The following is a 24,424-nucleotide window of genomic DNA, read 5'->3' on the forward strand; positions in this document are numbered from 1 at the left end:
TTACTGTCGATGTGAGTGCTACTGGGCGATAGTCATTAAGGCAGCTCACGTTATTCTTCTTAGGCGCTGGTACAATTGTTGCCTTTTTGAAGCAAGTAGGAACTTCCTCCTGTAGCAGTGAAAGATTGAAAATGTTCTTGAATACACCCGCTAGTTGGTTGGCACAGGTTTTCAGAGCCTTACCAGGTACTCCATCTGGACTTTACGCCTTGTGAGGGTTCACTCTCTTTAAAGACAGCCTAACATCGGCCTCTGAGACAGAGATCACAGGGTTATCAGGTGCAGCAGGGATCTTCACAGCTGTAGTTGTGTTCTCCCTTTCAAAGCGGGCATAGAAGGCGTTGAGTTCATCTGATAGTGAAGCATCGCTGCCATTCATGCTATTGGGTTTCACTTTGTAGGAAGTAATGTCCTGCAGACCCTGCCAGAGTTGCCGTGCATCCGATGTCACCTCCAACCTCATTCAAAATTGTCTCTTCGCCCTTGAAATAACCCTCCGCAAATCATACCTGGTTTTCTGGTACAGGCCTGGGTTGCCAGACTTGAATACCACAGATCTAGACTTCAGCAGATGATGTACCTCCTGGTTCATCCATGGCTTTTGGTTTGGGAATGTACAGTAAGTCTTTGTGGGCACACACTCATCCACACAGGTTTTAATGAAGTCAATACAACTGCAGCATACTCATCCAGGTTCGAAGATGAATCCCTGAATACAGTCCAGTCCACCGATTCAAAGCAGTCCAATGTATTAGCAAAGTACATATATGTTACCATATACTACCTTGAGATTCATTTCTTGCCAGGATTTACAGGAAAATAAAGAAATACAGTAGAATTTGTGAAAAATAATACATAAACAAAGACTGAATAAATTATTAACACAAAAGATTCTCCAAATGCTGGAGATCCAGATCAACACACACAAAATGCTGGAGAAACTTAGCAAGTCAGGCAGCATCTACAGAAATTACTGAACAGTCAATGTTTCAGGCTGATGAAGGGTCTCGCCCAAAACATCGACTGCTTATTTCACTCCATCGATGCTGCCTGACCTGCTGAGTTCCTCCAGCATTCTGTGTGTGTTGATCTGGATCTCCAGCAACTGCAGGATCTCCTGTGTTAATGAGGTAGTGTTCACGGGTTCATGGTCTGCTCTGAAATGGTATGTAAGAGTCTATGTCTGAGTGTGAGCCTTCAGGCTCCTGCACCTCCTCCCCAATGGTGGTGGTAACAGGAAGAGTGAAAAGGGATAAGGTCTTTATTGGCTAGTGACCCTTCAATAGGACTTGGCTCGAGACGTCGACTGTTTATTCCTCTCCATACAGTACTGTGCAAAAGTCTTAGGCACATATATATAACTAGGATGTCTAAGGCATTTGCACAACACTGTATTTGTCAATGAGGAGAGGAAAGCGAGTTTGTAAATCTGACGGGAGCAAAGGATGTTGGGAATGGCGAGGGTGGAGTGTCATTGGGAGGGACGTGGGATTGGTGACAGAGAAGGAGTGCTAGGGGCCGGGTGGGTGTCGCAAGAGCAGACACACCCAACCCTGAGACACCAGGCAAAGTCATTTGATTCGAAACAATTGGTTTATTGATCATTACAGAATGTCTCTCTGGTGCTTCCCACTCCCTCCCCTTTCACTTCCCCTTTTCCCAACAATAATTCCTCTCTCCCTGTCCCCTTTCCACTCTCAGTCCACAATAGAGACCCATATCAGAATCAGGTTTATCATCACTCACATATGTCATGAAATTTGTGTTTTTTTTGTGGCAGCAGTACAGTGCAATACATGAAATTACTACAGTACTGTGCAAAAGTCTTAGGCACCCTAGCTATATGTGCATGCCTAAGACATTTGCAGAGTCCTGCGGATACTCCCTGACATGCTGGGTTCCTCCAGCACTTAATGTGTGTGTTGCTGTGGATTTCCAGCATCTGTAGAATCTCCTGTGTCCCCAATAAATTATTCATGTTTATATTTAACATATGCATAATAACAGCATGTGCATCACAAGACCCTGTTGGACATTGCTAATGTAGAATACTGCAAGTCCAGTTGACTAGTTCGATGGCAAGACCAACAGTGAGAGAGCTACGTGGCCTTGGTGGTAGCGCGACCGGGCCCTAATGGCACGCGGTTGCCTGTTGCAGAGGGACTTGAGCTATATTATATATTCTTTTGTGTGACTGCATGTTTAGTGCTATTATAATTATATGTGCTATGTGTGCTTTGTGCTGTGTATGACTGTTGGTACTGTGTTTTGCTCCTTGACCCTGGAGGAACACTGTTTCATTTGGTTGTACTCAAAGGCATTCATGTATGGTCGAATGACAATTCAACTTCAACTTGAAAATAAATGCAAGCTTCAGTGCAGAGCATTTTAAGGGATTGCAATAAAATAGAAAAAGAATAGAAAATTACAGGAATTACAAAGCAACAAATATTGTTCTGTTCTGTTGAATGTTTTCGACGTTTTCTACTGTTATTTCAGATTTTCAACCCCTACAGTTCTTTAGCTTTTGACAATTACACAAACCTCTTGAAACTAAAATAGATTTTATTTTTCATTCTACAGCAAAGAACAACTGATTCAGGAAAATAGAAAATCCTGACATTCATTAAGTTAGCAAGATGATCAATTAACATCTTGCTGGACACTGAGAATCTAATTAAGCCACCGATAAATTAAATAGACTAGAGCTGGCTCCCATTAAATTCAACATTAGAGAATGGGTGTATCTTCAGCAGGTAGTTTTTTTGATCTATAGATGAGGAACTCATTTTAGTTTTCTTTGTTTCATGGCTGTCTGTGGGGAAGACAAATCTCAGAGTTGTATACTGCATACATACTTTGATAATAAGTGTACTTTAAAGTAATAAATGTACTTTGAATCTTTGAGTACTTACCGGCCACCAGGACATTTCTCTACCAGCCAGGAAATACCCACTGAGTGTATTCCTGCTCACTTTGCAAGAGGACTGTAAGAAGAAAAGAAAATGAGAATTACTGGACTGAGAAGTTCAGAAGATGCTGCAAAGATGCATAACATTTCGCAGCAAATAAGCTTTGTGGAAATACATTTGAAATAATAAATAAATCATTTTGTATAATACCTCTCTAATCAAATGAAACAGTAATTTGCAGTCAATGAAAATCTAAAAGTAGCAGAAACCATTTTCGCCCACAGAACTTCTGCTCCCTGCATGTTTTCTGTTTATCGCACCATTCTCTGTAAACTCTAGAGATTATTGTGCATGAAAAACCCAGGAGATCAGCAGTTTCTGAGATACTCAAACCATCCCGTCTGGCACCCACAATCATTCCATGATCAAAGACACTCAGATCACATTTTTTCCCTATTCTGCTGTTTGGTCTGAACAACAACTGAACCTCTTGACCACATCAGCATGCTTTTATGCATTGTGTTGTTGCCAGGTGATTGGACGATTAGATATGTGCATTAACAGCAGATGTTCAAGTGTACCCAGTAACATGGCCACTGGGTGTATATATACGTATATTAGGAAATTGCCGCGATCACATGAACCATGTCACAGAAAGAGAGGAATACTTCTTCACCAGGATCCTGGCCAAGGGCCATTACTCAGTCGATGATGTTTATCTCATTCAGATTGGAAGGGTTACATGAAGAAAGAGGAAGAAGATTTTTTTAAAAAACCCTCCTGTGGTTTTTTTTTGGGTTACAGAAAGAGAAAGTGATTGATAGTTAAAATCAGTCTAATCTGGCAAATTTTGGCTGTAGTTGTTTGTGGGGTTGCCCTGTGTGCAAACTGATGGCACAGCAGTAGTGGGCAGCTAAAAATCACATCAGGCTTATGAAGCAGTGTGGGGTGTTGTGAAAGGGTCCACAGGGACACTGTCAGGACTAGAGGGCTTGAGTTATAAGGAGACACTTGATAGACTGGGACTTTGTTTCCCTGCAGTGTAGGACGTGGAGACTTCACTGTATAGTGGGGCAGAAAACACAGCCTTTATCTCAGGGTAGGGGAGTCTACACCTAGAGAGACACACACACATAAAATGCTGGAGGAAATTAGCAGGTCAGACTGCATCACGTTCCCTGCAAGAGCAGCACTCCACGATCCTGCTTTCTCTAAGAAAGAAAGACAAATCAAGCGAGCCTTTGTCTCTTCTCACCGAAGCCTCTATGAGCCAAAGTCTGAACTTCCCACTCTAACACTGGCCCATTCAAACTTTGGCCACTCTGCTGAAACCTAACTTCTTTTTATTAGCCCTTGCCAGTCACCTAATTATGCACAATCTCGGAAAAAGTGGCTTGCAGAATGTCCAGACTACCCCCGCTTGCTTCTTTTAAACTTTCTCTCCCACTACACAGTCTCCTTGGGAACTCTGCCACACAGAATGGTGTTTGGATATTCTCTCTGTGACTGTGCGGTTTTCCTCCAAGTGTTCCTGTTTCCTCCCGAACTGCCTGCTATAAATTGTCCCCAGTGTTTTAACGAGAAGTAGAATCTGGGAGAGTTGATGGGAACGTTGGGAGAACATAAGAGGACAGGATGGAATTGTTATAAGTAGATGCATGATGGTCAGCAAAATACACCAACAGAAACATAGAAACATAGAAAATAGGTGCAGGAGTAGGCCATTTGGCCCTTCGAGCCTGCACCGCCATTCAGTATGATCATGGCTGATCATCCAACTCAGAACCCTGTACCTGCCTTCTCTCCATACCCCCTGATCCCTTTAGCCACAAGGGCCATATCTAACTCCCTCTTAAATATAGCCAATGAACTGGCCTCAACTGTTTCCTGTGGCAGAGAATTCCACAGATTCACCACTCTCTGTGTGAAGAAGTTTTTCCTCATCTCAGTCCTAAAAGGCTTCCCCTTTATCCTCAAACTGTGACCCCTCGTTCTGGACTTCCCCAACATCGGGAACAATCTTCCTGCATCTAGCCTGTCCAATCCCTTTAGGATTTTATACATTTCAATCAGATCCCCCCTCAATCTTCTAAATTCCAGCGAGTATAAGCCTAGTCGATCCAGCCTTTCATCATATGAAAGTCCTGTCATCCCAGGAGTCAATCTGGTGAACCTTTTTTGTACTTCCTCTATGGCAAGGATGTCTTTCCTCAGATTTGCGGACTAAAACTGCACACAATACTCCAGTTGTTGTCTCACCAAGGCCTTGTACAGCTGCAGTAGAACCTCCCTGCTTCTGTACTTGAGTCGGAGGTGGATTGTCCAGACCTTGAGGAAGCCAAGCAACAACATCACTGGGCAGGCATTAAAATGGAATCCCAAGGAAAGATGAAAAAGGGGCATCCAGAGAACACGTAGAGGAGAGATGCAAGGCTGAAGCTAGATGATGGGGACACTCCAGGTCTACTCTCAAGAAAATGGCTCAGAACAGAGGTCAGATGGAGACGGAGGTCGTCGATCGCCTGTGCTCCACTGGGAGCTTAAGGGCCCTAGGAGATGGTCAACAGAAACTCAATAGGCCAAGGGACCTGTTTCTCTGCTGTGTGACTCTTTGACCCTAATATTTAATACAGAGCAGAGAAACCCGACTGCATTACTTTGATTCATCCATTATGCTGAATAAACTACAGGGAAAGTTAGTGAGAGAATCTTACTGTGCTGTGAGTCTGCATAGGCTGACTCCTAATAAAATATGAGACACGGAAATCGGTCGCCAACCAAATCAGACTGCTTCCAGAAGTGGTCACTTCCTTTGAGCTCTGTGAGATGTATCATCCTGTTTTATCTCTTTACTTATAAGTGTGACATATAAATGCATATAACCGACCGCTAGACTGTAAGAAGTCTTGCTAAGCTTGCAAAAAGTTCAAGGGGGAGGAAGAAGTTCTATAAAAAACTTGTCTGGTTATGGTTTGAGGAAGAGGAAAATGCTGATTACATACATTTAAACTTACTTTTAATGTCTTATGGTTGACTTAGCATTGCCCTTTGTGTTTCGATGACAAATCTTTGCAATCATCTACTGTAGCAGGTTAATAGTTGGTTTATTACTGTCACAGGCAGCGAGGTACAGTGAGAAACTTTGCATTGAATGCCATCCATACAATTCATCTGAAAGTGTTAAGTACATCGTGGTGGTACTAGGGAAAAATAACTTTGGAGTACAGTTGGCAAGATGGTGCCAACAACCAACTGTTTTACAGACGGCTCACAAAACTACTAGATGCTGTAGTAAATATACTTCTGAACTGCGACTGCTGCAGGGTGCAGCCTGGAATTTCCCTTTTAAGAATGTACTTTTGTACTGACTAAACGATCTGCTGAAGGGTCTCGGCCGGAAACGTCGACTGTACTCGTTTCCTAGATGGTGCGTGGCCTGCTGAGTTCCTCCAGCATTTGTGCGTGTTGCTTGGATTTCTGGCAATTGCAGATTTCCTCTTGCTTGTGACTAAACGATCTGGCCCTTTTTGCAACATCCTGGGAGGGTGTTTGGCGAACTAGACCCGTGAGAGTGTAGGTACAGTCGGCTAGTCGTTGTTGGGGACGTACGCTACCTCAAGGCCCGATGGCGGAAGATGAACCCGTGGTCGGCATCAATACTCTGCACTGATTAAAGTGTCGAACAGGATTAATAGTCGAGGACGAGAGTGAAAAACAAACAGGTGTTCAGCGCTGTCTGCCTGCGTTTGACTGGTCTTCCTCTCTTCTCACTACTACTGTCGGGCAGGAGATGGAGGAGACTTGGGTTTCATGCTACCAGGTTCAAGAGCAATTGTTGCCCTGCAGCCACCGGGCTCCTGGATGGGTTTTCACTCGCCTCAGCGCCAAACAGGCTGCACGGCTGTGGACTCACTTTCGAGAACTCTGTAGTTCATACTCCTTGTGTTCCTGTTTATCTTTTTATTCATTATTTGCGCGATTTGAACCGGTATTCAGCTCACTACTCCGTGAGGCTTACTCCTGTCGGCACTGAACAGGCTCTGTGGCCGTGGCCTGCAGTCATCGGCACTCCCTCAACGCTGAACGGGCTCTGTGGCCTGCAGTCATCAGCACTGAACTGGCTCCGTGGTTCTGGCCTGCAGTCACCCGGCATTGAACAGGCTCTGTGGCTGTGGCCTGCAGTCATTGGCCCTCCCTCAGAACTGAACTGGCTCCGTAGCTGTGGCCTGCAGTCATCGGCCCTCCCTCAACGCTGAACTGGCTCTGTGGCTGTGGCCTGTAGTCATCGGCACTCCCTCAGAACTGAACTGGCTCCGTGGCTGTGGCCTGCAGTCATTGGCATTGAATGGACCCTGTGGCTGTGGCCTGCAGTCATCGACATTGAATGGACCCTGTGGCTGTGGCCTGCAGTCATCGACATTGAATGGACCCTGTGGCTGTGGCCTGCAGTCATCGACATTGAATGGACCCTGTGGCCGTGGCCTGCAGCCACCGGGCTCCTCGACGGGGCTCTCTTGCCTCATTGATGAACTGGCTCTCTGGCTCTGAGCTCATGTTCAGGGACTCTACGGTTCAGGTTCTGTATGTTATTTGTTTACCTTTTAATTGTTTGCACAGTTAGTTCTTTGTTTTTGCACATTGGTTGTCTGACCGTCTTTGTTGTGTGGGTTTTTTTTAATGGCCTCTATTGTGTTTCTTTGTTTTATGGCTGCCTGCAGGAAGACAAATCTCAGGTTGTATATAGTATGCATACTTCAAAAATAGATGTACTTTGAACTTTGAAGCAGAATTTAGTGTAACATTTGCAGAAAAAGTACAGTGTAAATAGACAGTAAGGTGCAATTGGCCACAAGGTCAAGAGTTCATCTTCATTATACAAGACAGAACCTGCCCTTCACCTTGGTGGTCTGTATGTTTTTAAGCATTTGTATCTTCTGCTCAGTGGTAGGTGGGAGAAGAGGGAATGTCCATGCTAGGAAAGGACTATGATTATCTGCTTTCCCAAGTCAGCAGGAAGTGTAGACAGAGCCCATTACTGTCCCGTAAACTGGAATAGACCCAGTTTGCTTTTTAATGCTATTAACGCAATGTGCTTTAGAAGGTCCTGAGGTCACAAGAGACTGTGTATAAATGAAGTACTGAGGAACTTGAAGGAAGAGAAAGCCAGAGGTCATTGAAATAAGATCACTGGCTGAAGTTCTCCGGGGAGCTGTGAAGACGATTTCTCTGCAAACTGATAAAATGTTAAAACGAAGAAAATGTTTTGTTACAGTTGCATTGCTCTCGGGCAAGATTACGTCTGGGTTACTGTGTACAGTTTTGGGCTTGAAACACATTGCATTAAAAGCTTGGCAAGGAAGATGGAGAAGTGGAGGTTCACCAAGTTGATTCCAGGGATGAGGGATTTGCCTGTGGAAATGTACTCCACAACGCTTCTAGGAATGACGAGCGATTTCACTGAAGTGTAGAAGATCAGGAATGGTCCTGATGGCACTGATGATAACGCAAGGACGTTTCCCTGATGGAATGTGTCTAGAATTTGGGTCACAGTTTACAAAAAGCGACTGGCCATTTGAGACCGAGGTGAAGAGAAACTGCTTCATTGAGAAGAGATCTTTACATCGGAAGTATATAGAAACATAGAAAAAAGGTACAGGAGTAGGCCATTTGGCCCTTTGAGCCTGCACCGCCATTCAGTACGATCATGGCTGATCATCCAACTCAGAACTCTGTACCTGCCTTCTCTCCATACCCCCGATCCCTTTAGCCACAAGGGCCATATCTAACTCCCTCTTAAACATAGCCAAATGAACTTGCTTCAACTGTTTCCTGTGGCAGAGAATTCCACAGATTCACCACTCTCTGTGTGAAGAAGTTTTTCCTCATCTCGGTCCTAAAAGGCTTCCCCTTTATCCTCAAACTGTGACCCCTTGTTCTGGACTTCCCCAACACCGGGAGCAATCTTCCTGCATCTAACCTGTCCAATCCCTTTAGGATTTTATACGTTTCAATAAGATCCCCCCTCAGTCTTCTAAATTCCAGAAAGTATAAGCCTAGTCGATCCAGTCTTTCATCATGTGAAAGTCCTGCCATCCCAGGAATCAATCTGGTGAACCTTCTTTGTACTCCCATAAAATATAAGAAAAATTTAATAAATGATTAAAGATCTTTAAAGATGAGCTTTATTTGTCATGTGCACATTGAAACATACAGTGAAATGTGCTGTTTACAGCAACCGACACAGTCCAAGGGCAACGCACAAGTGTCACCACACTTCCATCACCAACATAGCTCCACCAACCCCAACCAAACGCCTTTGGAATGTGGGAGGAAACAGGAGCACCCGGAGGTAACCCTCACGGTCATGCAAATTGCATACAAACTCCTTGCAGACAGCTGCGGAAATTGAGCCCTGATCAGTGATCGCTGGCGGAGTAAAGCGAATCGCTCTAACAGCTACGCTATCATACCACCCTACTGGAATAGGTACATTTTTAGGCTATCGGAGAAATTGAGTGGGAAAAGGGAATTATTAGAGCCACCATGGTCTCGCTGAATGTTGTTCCTGGGGGCAGTGCAATTACTCCCACAGAAAATAAAGAAGTAACAAGGTTAAAAAATCAGAAAAGGCTGGGAACATTCAGCAATCAGGCAGCATCTGTGGAAAAAGAAAGCTTGGATTTCATATCTGTGACCTTTTGTTGGAGTTTATCACACAGATGCTGCTAGATCCATTGAGATATTCCTACATATTCTGTATTTTTTATTACAGATATTCATGTGGCTCTTTCGTTTCACTAATGCAGAAATAATATTGAAAGCGACTCAGACAGATACATGAATGAGCAAACAAGGTTAAGAGACCAAGCTCTCTTCATGTTTAGGCAAAAGTGCAAGTTGACATGACCCTGCCCACGTACTGTGAATTTCAATATATATGTCTTTTTTTTAATTACAGAGTAAAACCTAATTTCAATCCTGAGCCAAGTGCAAAGTTCTCAACTTGTGTACAAAATCCTGTGTGATTGAAATAATTTTCCGACATTTCAGAAATCAGAGGAGTTTCCTTTCAAAGATTCCAAATGGGAATAACTCAGCAGAAGATAGTACTGAGATTCTTAAAAAGATCAGCATTGCATTAATACTCTGTGAAAGAATCAAAAGAACAATCAAAAGTTACCATAATGCTAGAGGAACTCAGCAGATCAGGTAGCATCAATGAAGGATAAACAGTCCACATTTCACCATAGACCCTTCATCAGGACCATTAAAACTTACTAATCCCAAGCATTATTTTTGCTAAACAATCATAATGGCTTTCAAGATTTAAATTCAGTTTTGTTTAATTCTTGCCTAGATTGGATGTGCTAAAGACAAACTCCAGTATATCATGTATCAAAATAAGAGATCATACACCCAGCTGACTTTCTCAATTTCTCATGTTTGTTAATGGAATACTGTGTCACCTTTCAGTAGGATGCTTGCTTAATGCCTGGATGGTCAGGTTTAAATCAACTGTGGAATAAATCTTCAGCCACAGTTTATTCAGTTGATTCACCATTTGGACAATAGGCCAATTCTTAAAGGACAGAGACAAACTGTAGAAACTAATAGGCAACAATTAACACCAAGCACTTACCCACATGCCAACAAAGACATTCAGGATGAAATAAGCCACGATTACTATAATATCTGAGATGCTGAAGGTCTGGGCAGCAAGGTAGTAGCTGCTGGTCTCGTTCATTTCCATTGTTCCTCTTGAGTTTGAGAGGGTTGAACCAAATCAATTCTCTATGAACTTTGATTGCCAATGAGGTAACTGATTAACGTAGGAAATCGAACATTAATCAAATGTCTCATCTCAACCCAATGAACCAAATGTGGTAGCAGCTTGTTTGTCCCTTAAATTAAAAAAGCAAAGCTCTTAATCACCCTGTCAGGAATCCTAATACACATACTGAAATGTACAGCATGCCATAACCATATGGTGTAAGATGTTGTTTTCATTACTTAATGCAGCAGGTTTCATGGGGCTGGTATTAACAATTAACCAGAGAAGACTTTCTAAGTGTTATGTTCTTCTCCTTGGAACATTTTACAGCAAGAGGACATTCTCTTTTGCCAATTCAACAAAGGCTTTCGACATCAAGAAAGCAAAATCTGTTCAGGTGGGATCCATCTGTTGTGTGTTGTCAGTGGGTTTAGTCCTTAACTCAGATTTCTAGCGTTAGCAGTTTTCAATGCTTGCAAGATAATTAGTTCAATTATTACTTTACCATTTAACAGAAACATAACACATCATATTATAACCTGCCATTACGAGACAGTTAGAGAATCCCTCATAGCATTCTAAAATCTGTTTTTGTAAATGAGAACAAGGGTTTATTAAGGCCATAAAACATAGGAGCAGAACTAGGCCATTCAGCCTAGTTTGCTCCACCATTCAATCACGGCTGAATCATAACCCCGCTCAGTCCCATTCTCCTGTATTAACCTTTGACACCCCAAGTGATCTCTCAGGTAGTTGGCAGGGCAAATAAAAAGGAGCAAGGCATAAGTAGAATGGACGTTGTTGGAGTGGCTAGAGTTGGAGCGGTCAGTGTTGGAGAGAACAGATTTGGGCAAGAACAAGCACAGGCTAGGGCTGAAGTTTGAGAAGTTGGAGGCATGAAAAGTGTAGGCAGGATGGTAGTTCAGGCAGTGGAATGCTCCTCCTGTGAGATGTTGGGATTTCAGGGTACCTGACAGTCTCCCTCATGACCACATATGCAGAAAGTGTACCTAATTTCAGCTACTGACTGACCAGGTACAGGAACTGAAGATAGATTTGGATGCACTCAGGAGCTTCCCAGAGGATGAATTCACTGAGGTGGTCACAGCCAGAGTGCAGGCCTCAGCCAGTAGACGGGTAACCACCAGGAGAGGAAAGAGGAGTAAGCAGTCAGTTCAGGAGTCCCTTGAGTCTATTCCTATCAACAACAAATATACTGTACCCCTTTGAATACTTCAGGGGAGTGGTGTTGAGCTATCAGAGCACAGCAGCAGCAGCCTGGCCAGTGGCACTGTGGCCGGCTCTGAGGTGCATCAGAGAAGGTTAAAGTCAGGCAGAATGGTAGTGATAGGAGACTCAGTAGTTAGGGGTTGTGAAAGAGATTCCAGGATGGCATGTTGCCTCCAGGTGCTATGGTCCATGATGTTTCAGAGCAGCTACAGACGATTCACGAGAGGGAGGGTACACATTGACGCCAAAGACTGAGGTAGAAACGGTCTTGTGCAGTGAGTATCAAGTGTTAGGGAGGAGGTTGAAGAGCAGGACCTCTAAGGTAGTAATCTCTGGATTACTCCCAGTACCACATGCTAGCAAGAGCAGGAATAGGATGATAGTACAGATGAAGGAGTGGCTGAGGAAGTGGTGCTGACAGCAGGGTTTCAGATTTCTGGATCACTGGGATCTCTCCTAGTGAATGGTTGACCTGTCCAAAAAGGATGGGTTACACTTGAACCTGAGAGGGACTAATATCCCTGTGGGGAGGTTTGCTAGATTTGTTACAGAGGGTTTAAGCTAATTTGGCCTGGGGACGTGAACCGGAGTGATAAGGCACTGGAGGTTGGGGCAGTTGGTATTCAAGTCGATGCATTGTGCAGGGGGACTGTGAGGAAGGATGGGCAGATGATAGGGCAAAATTGCAGTCAGTGTGGGCTGAGTTGAAGCGTAACATGGGGACAAAGTCGAAAAGGATGCTGAATACAGGACTGCAGTTAGAGACTGGCAAGTGTGATGTTGTGGGTATCACTGAGTCAAGGCTGAAAGAAGATCATGGTTAACATTCAAGGGTACACCTTGCAACAAAATGACGGGCAGGTAAGCATAGGAGGTGGCTTGGCTCAGTTGTTAAAAAATGAATCAAATCCTCAGAAAGAGGTGACGTAAGATCAGAAGATACAGAGTCCTTGTTGGTAGAGTTAAGAAACAGCAAGATAAAAAGACCCAATGGATGTTATATATAGACACCCAACAAAAGAAAGGATGTGGGCTAAACATTACAATAGGAGATAGAAAAGTCACGTCAAAAGGACGATGTTATGATAGTCATAGGACATTTCAATATGCAGGTAGATTGGGAAAATCAGGTTGGTGCTGGATCCCAAGAGAGGGAATTTGTAGAATGCCTATGAGATGGTGTTTTAGAGCAGCTTATGGTTGAGCCCGCCAGGGGATAGGCAATTCTGGATTGGGTACCGTGTAACAAACCAGATTTGATTAGGGAACTTAAGGTAAAGGAACCTTAGGAGGCAAGGATCATAATATGATAGAGTTCAGCCTGCAGTCTGAGAGAGAAGATAAAGCCAAATGTACTGTATAGTATTATAGTGGAGTAAGAGGAATTACAGAGATATGAAAGAGGAGCTGGCCAAAGTTGATTGAAAAGGGGACACTAGCAGGGATGATGGTAGAACAGCAATGGCTGGAGTTCCTGGGGGCAATTCGGAAGGTGCAGGATAGATACATCCCAAAGATGAAGAAGTATTCTGAAGTATTCTAAAGGGAGGATGAGGCAACCGTGGCTGACAAGTCAAAGACATCATAAGGGCAAATAATAGAGTAAAAATTAGGGGGAAGTTAGAGGATAGGGAAGCTTTTAAAAACCAACAAGGAGAGAAAGATGAAATATGAAGATGTGATATGAATGATATAAAAGAGGATGCCAAAAGTTTTTTTCAGATATGCAGTATAAAGAGTATAAAAGAGGCTAGAGTTGCTCTCAGACTGCTGGAAAGTGATGCTGGAGAAGTAGAAATGGGGGACAAACAAATGGCAGAAAAAAGTAAATTGTGTCAATCTTCACTGTGGAAGATACTAGCAGTACGCCAGAGATTTGAGAGTGTCAGGATGTGGAAGTGAGTGTTGTTGCTATTACTAAGGAAAAGGTGCTTGGGAAACTGAAAGGTCTGAAGATAGATAAGTTACCAGGGCTAGATGTACTAGGCCCCAGGGTTCTGAAAGAGGTGTCTGAAGAGACTGTGGAAGCATTAGTAATGATCTTTCAAGAATCACTAGATTCTGGAATGTTTCCAGAAGACTGCAAAACTGCAAATGTCACTCCACCCTTCAAGAAGAAAGGGAGGCAGAAGAAAGGAAATTGTAGGATAACTGGCTTGACCTCAATGGTTGGGAAGATGTTGGAGTCCATAATTAAGGATAAGATTTCACAGTACTTGGAGGCACATGACAAAGTAGGCCAATATCATCATAGTTTCCTTAAGAGGAAATCTTGCCTAAGAAACCTATTGGAATTCTTTGAGGAAATAACAGGCTGGATAGACAAAGGAGAGTCAGTGGATGTTATTAACATGGATTTCCAGAAGGCCTTTGAGAAGGTGCCACCCATGAAGCTGATTAAGAAGATAAGAGCCCATGATATTACAGGAAAGATATCAGCATGGATAGAAGACTGGCTGATTGGCAGGAGGAAGGGAATAGGAATAAAGGGGACTTGTTCTGGTTGGCTGCCAATGACCACTGGTGTTTTGCAGTGGCTGGTATTGGGACTGCTTTTTTTTCACAATATATGTCAATAATTTGGATGACAGAATTGATAGCTTTGTGGGCAAGATTGTGGATGATACAAAGATAGGTGGAAGGCAGGTGGATGGTCATACAAGCAGCGGGTACATATCACAAGTTCTGGTTCCAGGCAGACAATCTCTGAAGAGTATAGATAATGGTTGGGGTCACCTGTCTTGTAAAGACACTGCCCGGAAAAAGCAATGGCAAACCACTTCTGTAGAATTTGCCAAGAACTATCATGGTCACGAGACCATGATCGTCTACATCATACGACACGGCACGTAATGATGATGATGATATTATAAGATAAGTGTAAATGGTGGTGCCAGCTGGTGGCATAGTGGCATCAGCGCCAGACTTCGGAGCGAAGGCTCCCGAGTTCGAATCCAGCCGGCTCCGAACTTTCCATCCGTGCTGGGTTGAGCATCGAGCTAGCAACTCGGCCTCGTAAAAATAAGAAAGCCTGCTTAAAAAAACGCCATCATGATGGCATCCCGATGACTCCACTCAGAGTTAAGGGCTTTCTTCTTTTTCTTGTAAATGGTGGTGATGGTCAGTGCAGGAATGATGGGCCAAAAGGCCGATTCCATGTTGTATGATTTCGTAACTTACAAACATAGATTGCAGGTGGAGCTCACATTTATAAACATTTAACATAGCATGATAGGCTACGGTACTAGAATGAGAATCAGGAAAGAAGACAGGGTCGCAGCCTGAGAGGTCGACTCCTTATTCACTGGAGGTAACTTACAGTGGCCAACTAACAAAATATCAGCTGATTATTCCACTCCAAAGATGCTGCCTGACCTGCTGAGATCCTCCAGCATTTTGTGTGTGTTACTAACAAAGCAGTGTTCTCTGTTAAAATAAAGATTCAGTTCACTAAACAAAAAAAAAATCATTCTTTAATCCTTGTTTTTTGTGTTATCAAGCAGATGCTTAGACTAGCATCTAATAGGGGACAACAGATCAATACACCTGTCAGTGTTTTAGGCTTCAATTTAGAGTAAATAGGATAACTAAGTGAGTGGGTCCATTTGCAAAACAGTTCACCAGCTGGTGACTTTGCAACATCAGCCAAGATTAATGAGACACAGATATTGAATTATGCTCAGCTAAGCTGGAAGACACTCTGTTGTTTTACATTTTTATCGCTAAGATGTTCAAACACCAGCACCGCACAACATAATAAATTTGTCGAATGAGAAAACAAGGACTTCTCATCTGTTATATTATGCTTTTGGCCAAATGACATTAATTGATAATTCTGAGGATTTCTCACAATTTCTCTCTAGGTTACAGTTTATTCTGGGATTGCTGCTTGGAGTTAAGTAACAAATAACATTCTGTTATTTCCCCAGAACCTGTTTTCTCATACTTTGAAGATTTTTTGAGTTTTACCTCAACAAGTAATGCCTTATTGGAATGGAAGGTGCTGCTTACAGATTGTCCATTTAGCTTAATGGCCGATTATTCACTTCTAAATACGTCAGAGGGAATATAAAATTCATCAAGTAATAACATTATATTTAACTGGCGTTTAGTCCCTTATTACCAGTTACCCTTGAGTCGACATTCTATAGCAAGATTCCCCAACCTGGGGTACATGGACCCCTCAGTTATTGGTAAAGCTCCATGGTATTAAAAAAGGGTTTGGATCCCCTATTCTAGAGCACTAAGGCACAGAAACAGGCCCTTCAGCCCATCTAGTCCAAGCAGAACTATAGTCATGGAGCACTACAGCACAGAAACAGGATTCTTTTAATGTCACTGTTCTACTAATATTGAGGTTCTAATAATCATTAAACTCTTCTCTTTAGAGAGACAGGAATTATGGAGTCTTTGGCCCCATGTTGATTATCGAACACTCATTTCCACTAACCCTACATTCACCGCACATTCCCAAAATCTCTTCCTTACCCCCAACCACCCCATACTCCTCTTCCCCTATACACAGGGGGTATTTTACAGTGGCCAACTAATCTTCCAACCTGCAGGTCTTTGGGACATGGGAGGAAACTAGAGCACCTAAAGGAACCCATGCTCTCTCAGGGAGAACATGCAAATTCCACCTCGTCAGCAGCTGAGGTCAGGACTGAACCCAGGTTTCTAGAGCCGTCGGACAGCCGCTCTGCTGTGTCACTGCGCTGCTGTTGTCAACCTCGTTCATAAACACGCCTGGATGTTCTTTATTTCCAACTGTAATCATCTATTTCAGTTTGATGGTGGAAATGAAAATTATCAGGACGCCCACCATCCAGGCCAAGTTCTCTTCTTGCTGCTGCCATCAGGAAAGAGGTAGAGGAGCGTCAAGACAGACATCAGGTTCAGGAGCAGCTATTACTCTTCAACCATCAAGTTCCTGAACCATCTCAACACTGAACTATTACACAGTTTATGGACTCATTTTCAAAGACTCAAGTTCTCAATATTATTTATTACATACTTGTTTTCTTTCTGTATTTGCACAGTTTTCCTTCTTTGCACTGTTGTCACTGTGGACACTGTCACCGGAGAGGCACTGAAGCTGGCGAATTAAAGCGCACAAACAGGCATCCTACTAGAGACACTCTTGGAAGAAGAGGCTTCCTGGTCCAATATTACATCGCATTTTATATGTTAAAGAACAAAGGGAACAGCAGGACAATTTCTATGGTTACAATGCTTCCTTTGAGTTGCACATAATTTAAAAACAGTTCAACAAAGGGTCAAAGGTTCAAAGGTCCATTTATTATCAAAGGATGTATCCATAAACAAGTCCAAAATATGTATTTCCCCTGATTGCCAAAAAACAAAGAAAGAACATGAAAGTCATTCAGAGAGAATCATCAACCCCCCCCCGTACAAAACACTAATGGAACATCAACCCCCAAAACGCCCCTCCTCCCACACAACAAAATGGAAGAGGAACAGGTGATAAAAAAAAGAGAATATAAAAACTGTAAGTCTAAACAAGTCCACAGTCCATAAATGCAATAATCCAATCCATAAACACAGAACTGCGATACCATCCTACAATATCGCCGACATTCATTGAAAGAGAGGGACACCACATGGGGCAGAGAGGCCTACTCACCTTCTACAGCGAGCCACACAGCGATAATTCCTTCTCCGGCAGCAATCAAAAGGAAGGCAGTTGGTGCTAAAACTCTTGCTCGCCTTCCACATTTGCCTCAATATCTCAGTCTTCTGCGGCACTTCAATTGGTGATTAATGGACACTTTAGGTGGCAAAGCAGAATCAGACATCAGCTCGCGCCCCATTTTGAAGTTCCTTTGCATCAAGGCTGTCCGAGGACATGCTCACTTCGCAGAATCTTCTCGGAGCTAGCAAGCGTTGGATCATTCGGATGATCTCCAAGCTGTAAATCACAGGCTCTAACAGTCCCAGAAACATGTTTAAGGTGAAAAACAGATGTAAAACATCCATTTTCATTTGCAATCTGGAAGATGTCGACCGGGGGAGCTTTGCACGCTGGTGCCATCTTGATTCTTCATCTCATGTTCCCGATAATTATTATTTTAATTTCATTTTTGTATTTGCATTGATTGTTGTCTTTTGCAGTCTGGTTGTAAAGTCAGACAGTTCCATCATGGGCACTTGCCTTGCCAGCATCCAGGACATCTTCAAGGAGCGATGCCTCAAAAAGGCGGCATCCATCAAAATGAAAACGCCCAATCCCGTCTGATCTTGGAATTTCAAACACCTAAATCTTCACACCAACACACTCAGAATGAGTGTTAATCACCTCTGTCTCTGTTGCTGACGTATGCATACAGCTCAGATAAATGGATGTTTCCTGATTTGCAATCAACCCCAGTCTACAGCTCCAGGAAGACTATTGTTCTGAGCTGCATTTTAAACTCAATCTACAATCCACATTCAGATCTGAAAACTGGTTGCAGTTGAAATTAATATTTGCTGTATTCCATAATTTCAGAATACGGCCTAACATGCACATTGGTTGTTTGTCCGTCTTTGTCTCTGTGTATTTTTTTATTGATTCTATTGTGTTTCTTTGTATCTACTGTGAACGCACATAAGAAAGTGAATCTCATGGTAATTTATGGTGATATATACCTACTTTGATAATAAATTACCTCTGAATTTTCAACTCAAATTTCAAAATTTGGGGCAGGGAATCCCAGGGCAATGTCCACATAAAGGAGTGAGAAAATATCCAATTACTCCCCACCAAAAAGACCTATTGAGGCCCAGGTCAACAGAAAATATCAAACCTTGAATGGGCTTCTGATGGAGAAGGCTGAGCTCGAAGTCAACATCAACTTTATTGTCATCTGCACGAGTCTATGTATGCACAGGTGCAATGAAAAACTCACTTGCAGCAGCATGACAGACATATTGCATCGGATCAGTAGCATTCGCAAGCCATTGGTTAAACATAAATTATATATGTTTTTACAAGAAAGAATACAATTAGAACAAAAAAAAATACAAAATGCATTTTGTAATGCAAAGCGATAATAGAGGCCACGGTGTTACTATACTGAGGGAGTGATTCGGGTTATGCAGTTTGGTTCAAGAACCAAACGATTGAAGAGGAGGACTCCTTTATCGGTGGCTCAGGCGAGAGGCATGTCAATGTCGGTGTCAGAGCCCTACGGAAGTCAGGAGAGAGAGGATAAAAAGAGCAGATTCAGGCAAGGCTGGTCTTTTTGGGCTGTGCAGGTGTGGAAAGTGTTGGTAACAGAGGCCTACCGAAGATTGGAGTGCAAGTATAAAAAGAGCAGACTTGGGTAAAACTGGCCATTTTTCAGCGGCACAGGCGAGAGAAGTGTGTCAGTGTCAGAGCCCTGCAAAAGTCAGGAGAGAAGGGATAAAAGGAGCATATTTGGGCAAAGCCAATCTTTTTGGGCTGTGCAGACACAGAAGTATCAGAGACCTAAATTCAGCTGCAAATTAAAGGAGGGTAGGCTCACTGATGGAGTGGCCACTGTTTGAGTGTATCTGTGCCAGAGTGTGATGGCTTTGGCGTGAACAGGCGAAGGCACAATTAAGAAGAGGTAATCCTTTTTCTTTTTCAGTATGGAGCAGTCAGGACGGAACGCTGTTCCTGCCAGATGTGGGAATTCAGGATACCCGACAGTTTCTCTGATGCCTGCATCTGCACCCAACTTCAACGCCTGACTGACCGGGTCAAGGAGTTGGAACTGGAGTTAGATATACTCAGGTTCATTCAGGCAAGAGGGACGGGTTGCACCTGAATTGGAGGAGACATCAATATCCTGGCTGGGAGGTTTGCTGATGCTGCTCAGGAGAGTTTAAACTAGTTTTGCAGGGGGCTGGGAACCGAAGTGCTAGGTCAGCAAGTGAAGGATCGGACTGGAAGGTAATTGTCAGGGAAAGTATTGAAAGGCAAAATCAAAACAAAAGGTATAATGGGCCAGATAAATTGAAGTGTGTATATTTTAATGGAGTATTGGAGTATTATCGGTAAGGGTGATGAACTCAGAGCATGGAACTACGATGTTGTAGCCATTGCTGAAACTTGGTTGAGAGAGGGGCAGGAATGGATGATTAATGTACCAGGTTTTCAAAGTTCTGTGGAAGAGTATTAAACTGGAGTAGGGCAAATTACAAGGGCATTAGGCAGGAGCTAAGAAATGTTAATTGTGAACACCTTTTCTCTGGCAAGTCCACATGAGACATGCGGAAGGTGCTTAAAGATCATTTGCACTGAGTACAGGAAAGTTACGTTCCCGTTAGAAGGAAGGATGAGGATGGAAAGATAGAAGAGCCTTGGATGCCCAGAGAGGTGATGAATTTAGTCATGAAGAAAAAGGAAAAGTACGTAAAGCTTCAGAAGATAAGATCAAATGAAGCACATGAGGAGTATAAAGAAGCCAGAAAAGAACTAAAGAAGGGAATTAGGAAAGCCAGGAGGGGCCATGCAAAGCCCTTGGCAAGTAGGACTAAGGTGAATCCCAAGGCATCCTATACATACATCAAGAGTTAGAGAATAACAAGGGAGAGGTTGGGACCACTCAAGGATAAAGCGGGGGGGGGGGGACATTTGCTTGGATGCAGAGAATGTGAGTGAGGTATTTAATGAATACCATGATTCAGTATTTACCAAAGAAAAGGACATGGAGGACCGGAGGATCAGGGCTGAGTATTTAAATACATTAGGGTGTTTAGAGGTCAAAGAGGAGGAAATGTTGGGCCTTGGGCCTTCTAATGTGCATTAAAGTGGTTAAGTCCACAGGGCATGATGGGATTTACCCCAAGTTATAGAAGGAGGCAAGAGATAAGATTGCTGGGCCCTTGACCAGTATCTTTGTGTCCTCTCTAGCTACAGGCAAGCTCCCATAGGGAGGAGAAGATGGCAGCGTGCGTGGCCGTTCCGAATGAATATCGATTATGTGTAACTAGGGGGCCGTGCACAAACCGGATTTGATGGAGATAGCTGTGAGAAACACAGAGGAACATCTGAAATGCCTGCTTCGCTGCTGCTGCTACTGTGCGATCGAGAATCTCTGGAGACGAAGGCCCCAAATCCTCAGCTTTGCCTATTGCCTGTTCCCAGGGCCAGGGTCGAAGCCCTCGGCAGAGATGGTGCTCGGTGCTCGGTGTCAAAGAGGTGGTCGGAGGCTCGGAGTTTTTGGACGGACTGAGAGTCGGACTGTGGTCTGTGGTCGGATGTTTCCAGGATGCTGCATCGGCAAGTTAGCGGTGCTGGAGGTTTACCATCTGCGTGAGATGATGGGACTTTCGAAAGACTTTGAGACTTTTACTGTGCCATGGTCTGTTCTTATCAAATTACAGTATTGCTTTGGACTGTTGTAATTATATGTTATAATTATGTGGTTTTTGTTAGTTTTTAAGTCGGTTTGTCATGTGTTTTCGTGATATCATTCTGGAAAAACATTGTATCATTCCTTAATGCATGCATTACTAAATGACAATAAAAGGGGACTGTGTGTCCTTATAATCATAATCATCATAATCATAATGTTGTATCTCTATTTAAGGCAGGAACAGGGAAAAATCCTGGGAACTACAGACAGGTGAGTCTCACGTCAGTTGTAGGGAAATTGCAGAAGAAAATTCAAAGAGATAGGATATATGAGCATTAGGAAACCCGTGGCATAATTAGGGAGAGCCAGCATGGCTTTATGTGGGGCAGGTCGTGATTGAGTCTTTCGACAAGGAGACAAGAGAGATGGAAGAGTGCAGGACAGTGGATGTTGTCTACATGGATTTTGGTCAGGTGTTTGACAAAGTCCCTCATGGAAGGCTAATCCAGAAGATCACGATGCATGGGGTCCACAGCAAATTGGCTGTTTGCATTCAGAACTGGTTTGTGCATTGAAGACAGTGGAGTAGTTGAAGGGACTTAATTGAGCTGGAGTTCTGCAGGGATCCATGCTGGGACCTCTGCTGTTTGTGATCAATATAAATGACCAGGATGAAAATGTAGATGGGAGGGTTAGCAGATTTGCAGATTGTACCAAGATTGATGGAGTTGTGTATAGTGTAGACTACTGGCAAAGAATACAGCGTGATGTAGGTCAGTTGCAGATATGGGCTGAGAAATGGCTGATGGAGTTTAACCCAGATGAATGTGAGGTGTTGCACCTTGGCAGGGCAAATGTAAAGAGACAGTACATTGTTAAGGGCAAGATCTTTAACAATGTTACTGAGCAGAGAGATCCTGGGATCCAGATTTCTAGCTCCTTGAAACTGGTTACACAGGTCAATAATGTGATTAAAAAGGCTCATGGAATGCTCAATTTTATTAGTCGAGGCACTGAGTTCAAAAGTCAGGAGGTTATGTTGTAACCTTATAAAATTCTGGTTAGGCCACATCTGGAGTGACCACATAGAGATCTGGTCACTCCACTATAGGAAAGATGTTGAGGCTTTGGAGAGGGTGCAGAAGAGGTTCACCAGGATGCTGCCTGGTTTAGAGGGTATGAGCTATCACAAGAGGCTGGATAAACTTGGGTTGTTTTCTCTGGCGAGCCAGAGGCTGAGGGGAGATCTGATAGCAGTTTACAAGATTATGAGAGACATAGATAGAATGTCTAATACCAGAGGGCATGCATTGAAAATGAGAGGGGTAGGCTCGGGGGATGTGAAGGGTAACTTTTTTTACTCAGAGAGTGGTGGATGCCTGGACAGCACTGCCTGTTAAGGTGGTAGAGGCAAAAACTTTAGAGGCTTTTAAGAGACATTTGGATAGGCACATGGATGTAAGCTAGATGGAGGGACATTAATGTGGTATAGGCAGGAGGGAATTTTGTTTTGATGCTTTTGATTTGCTTTTTAGCTAGTTCGGCATAACATTATGGGCTGAATGGCCTGTTCCTGTGCTATACTGGTCTATGTCCTCGAAGTCGCTGATTTTGAACTTTGTGGTGTGGAACTCTGGGCTTCTATACCCTTCTGCTCAATAGTAGTTGTAAGAAGGTAGCGTGGTGAGGATCTTTGATGATGGGTATTGCCTTCTTGAGGCAGTACCTCATGTGGATACTACCCCTGGTGGGGAGGGATGTGACAGTGATGTATTGGGCAGAGTTCACTGCTCTCTGCAGTCTCTTTTCCTCATGTGCATTCAAGTTGCTGTACCAGACCATGCCACCATGAGTCAGTATCACACCCCTAATATCATATTCCTGCCTAGGGAAAATTCTAGCACCATTCTGAAACCTTTTGCAAAACTGACCAGGAATTGGAGCTGAGACCTTAATCATCAGTTAGCTCAGTATCACAGATTAAGTTACTGATCAGCTCTCATACTATGAATATCATTAGATGATTGAGAATTAATTCCTAAACTAGGCAGAACAACCTTACTTCATTTTTTTTCGGTTAATTTTAGGATCTGGACCAGCGGTTGCTAACCTAGGGTCTACAGACCCCTTTGTTAATGGCATGAAAAAAGTTAAGAATCCTTGATCTGGTCATAAATTCAAGGCCAGCATATATCACTCATCCCTAATTACTCTTGCAAAGGTGGCAAACTTTCTTCGCACTCCTATGCACACCTTTCAGTGAAGATGCTGTTGGATTGGGCCTCCCAGGGTTTAGCCCCTGTGACAATGAACAATGCTTTCGACAAAGGTGTGCAACAAGTTTGCATCTGCTGACCTTGTCTTTCTTGGTAGTTTCGGAGGTTTGTGGGTTTGAGAGATAGCATCGGACTAAACTGAATGAATTACCACAGTGTGGTTTGTAAAACTTTGGAAGAGTGCAGTGACATGAACGATTTGGACAAATGAAGAAAATTAAACTGTCACTTCCATGTATTTATTATTTATTAATTTGCACAATTTGTCTTCTTTTGTACATTGGTTATTTGTCAGTCTTTCTTTATGTATAGATTTTCATAAATTCTATTGTATTCATTTTATTTTCCTGTAAATACCTACAAGAAAATGAATCTCAAGATAAATATGTATTTTGATAATAAATTTACCTTGACTTTGACTAAAACAGAGGTTGATAGGTTCTCGATCAGTAAGAACACCAAAGGTTACAGGGAGGAGGTTGCAGAATGGGATTGAGAGGGATAATGAATCAGCCATGATACAATGGAGGAGGCTCAATGGGCTGTGTGGCCTAATTCTGCTCCAATGTCTTGTGGTCTTATTCGAATATTCAGCTCAGTTCTTGCTATCACACTCTTGGAAAGATTAAGTTAACTCATGTGCAGAACTGATTTACAAGAAAGTTATTGGGACTGGAGGACTTGAATTAAAAGGAGAGACTGCATAAGCTGGAACTGCTTTCTCCAGATCAAACAAGGCTGAGGCATGACCTGATGAGAGTTTATAAAATCATGAAGGGCATAGGTAAGATTACAATCTATTTCCCAGGCTATGGGAGTGGAAAATTAGAGGGGGCAAGTTTAAGGAGGGAGGGAATGGTTTAAAATGGTCCTGAGGTGTACATTTTACACTCAGAGGGTAGTGAGTAT

The 24,424-nt window shown here is 43.1% G+C and overlaps 1 protein-coding gene across 1 annotated transcript in view; it reads right to left on the bottom strand.

The window, feature by feature from the left end:
* The window catches only part of slc5a10 (solute carrier family 5 member 10), a 186,176-nt gene extending 175,446 nt beyond the window's left edge, over positions 1 to 10,730 (bottom strand). Inside the window, exons 1-2 of the mRNA XM_063059316.1 lie at positions 10,552 to 10,730; positions 2,916 to 2,987 (exon numbers count right to left, since the gene is read on the bottom strand). Coding sequence (XP_062915386.1) covers positions 2,916 to 2,987; positions 10,552 to 10,662 — 183 coding nt within the window. The 5' untranslated portion in view covers positions 10,663 to 10,730. The remainder of the gene's footprint in view (positions 1 to 2,915; positions 2,988 to 10,551) is intronic.
* Between the last annotated feature and the right edge of the window lie 13,694 nt (positions 10,731 to 24,424).

This window comes from Mobula hypostoma, chromosome 9 (genome assembly GCF_963921235.1).
Source record: "Mobula hypostoma chromosome 9, sMobHyp1.1, whole genome shotgun sequence".
In the NCBI taxonomy this organism is placed as follows: domain Eukaryota; kingdom Metazoa; phylum Chordata; class Chondrichthyes; order Myliobatiformes; family Myliobatidae; genus Mobula; species Mobula hypostoma.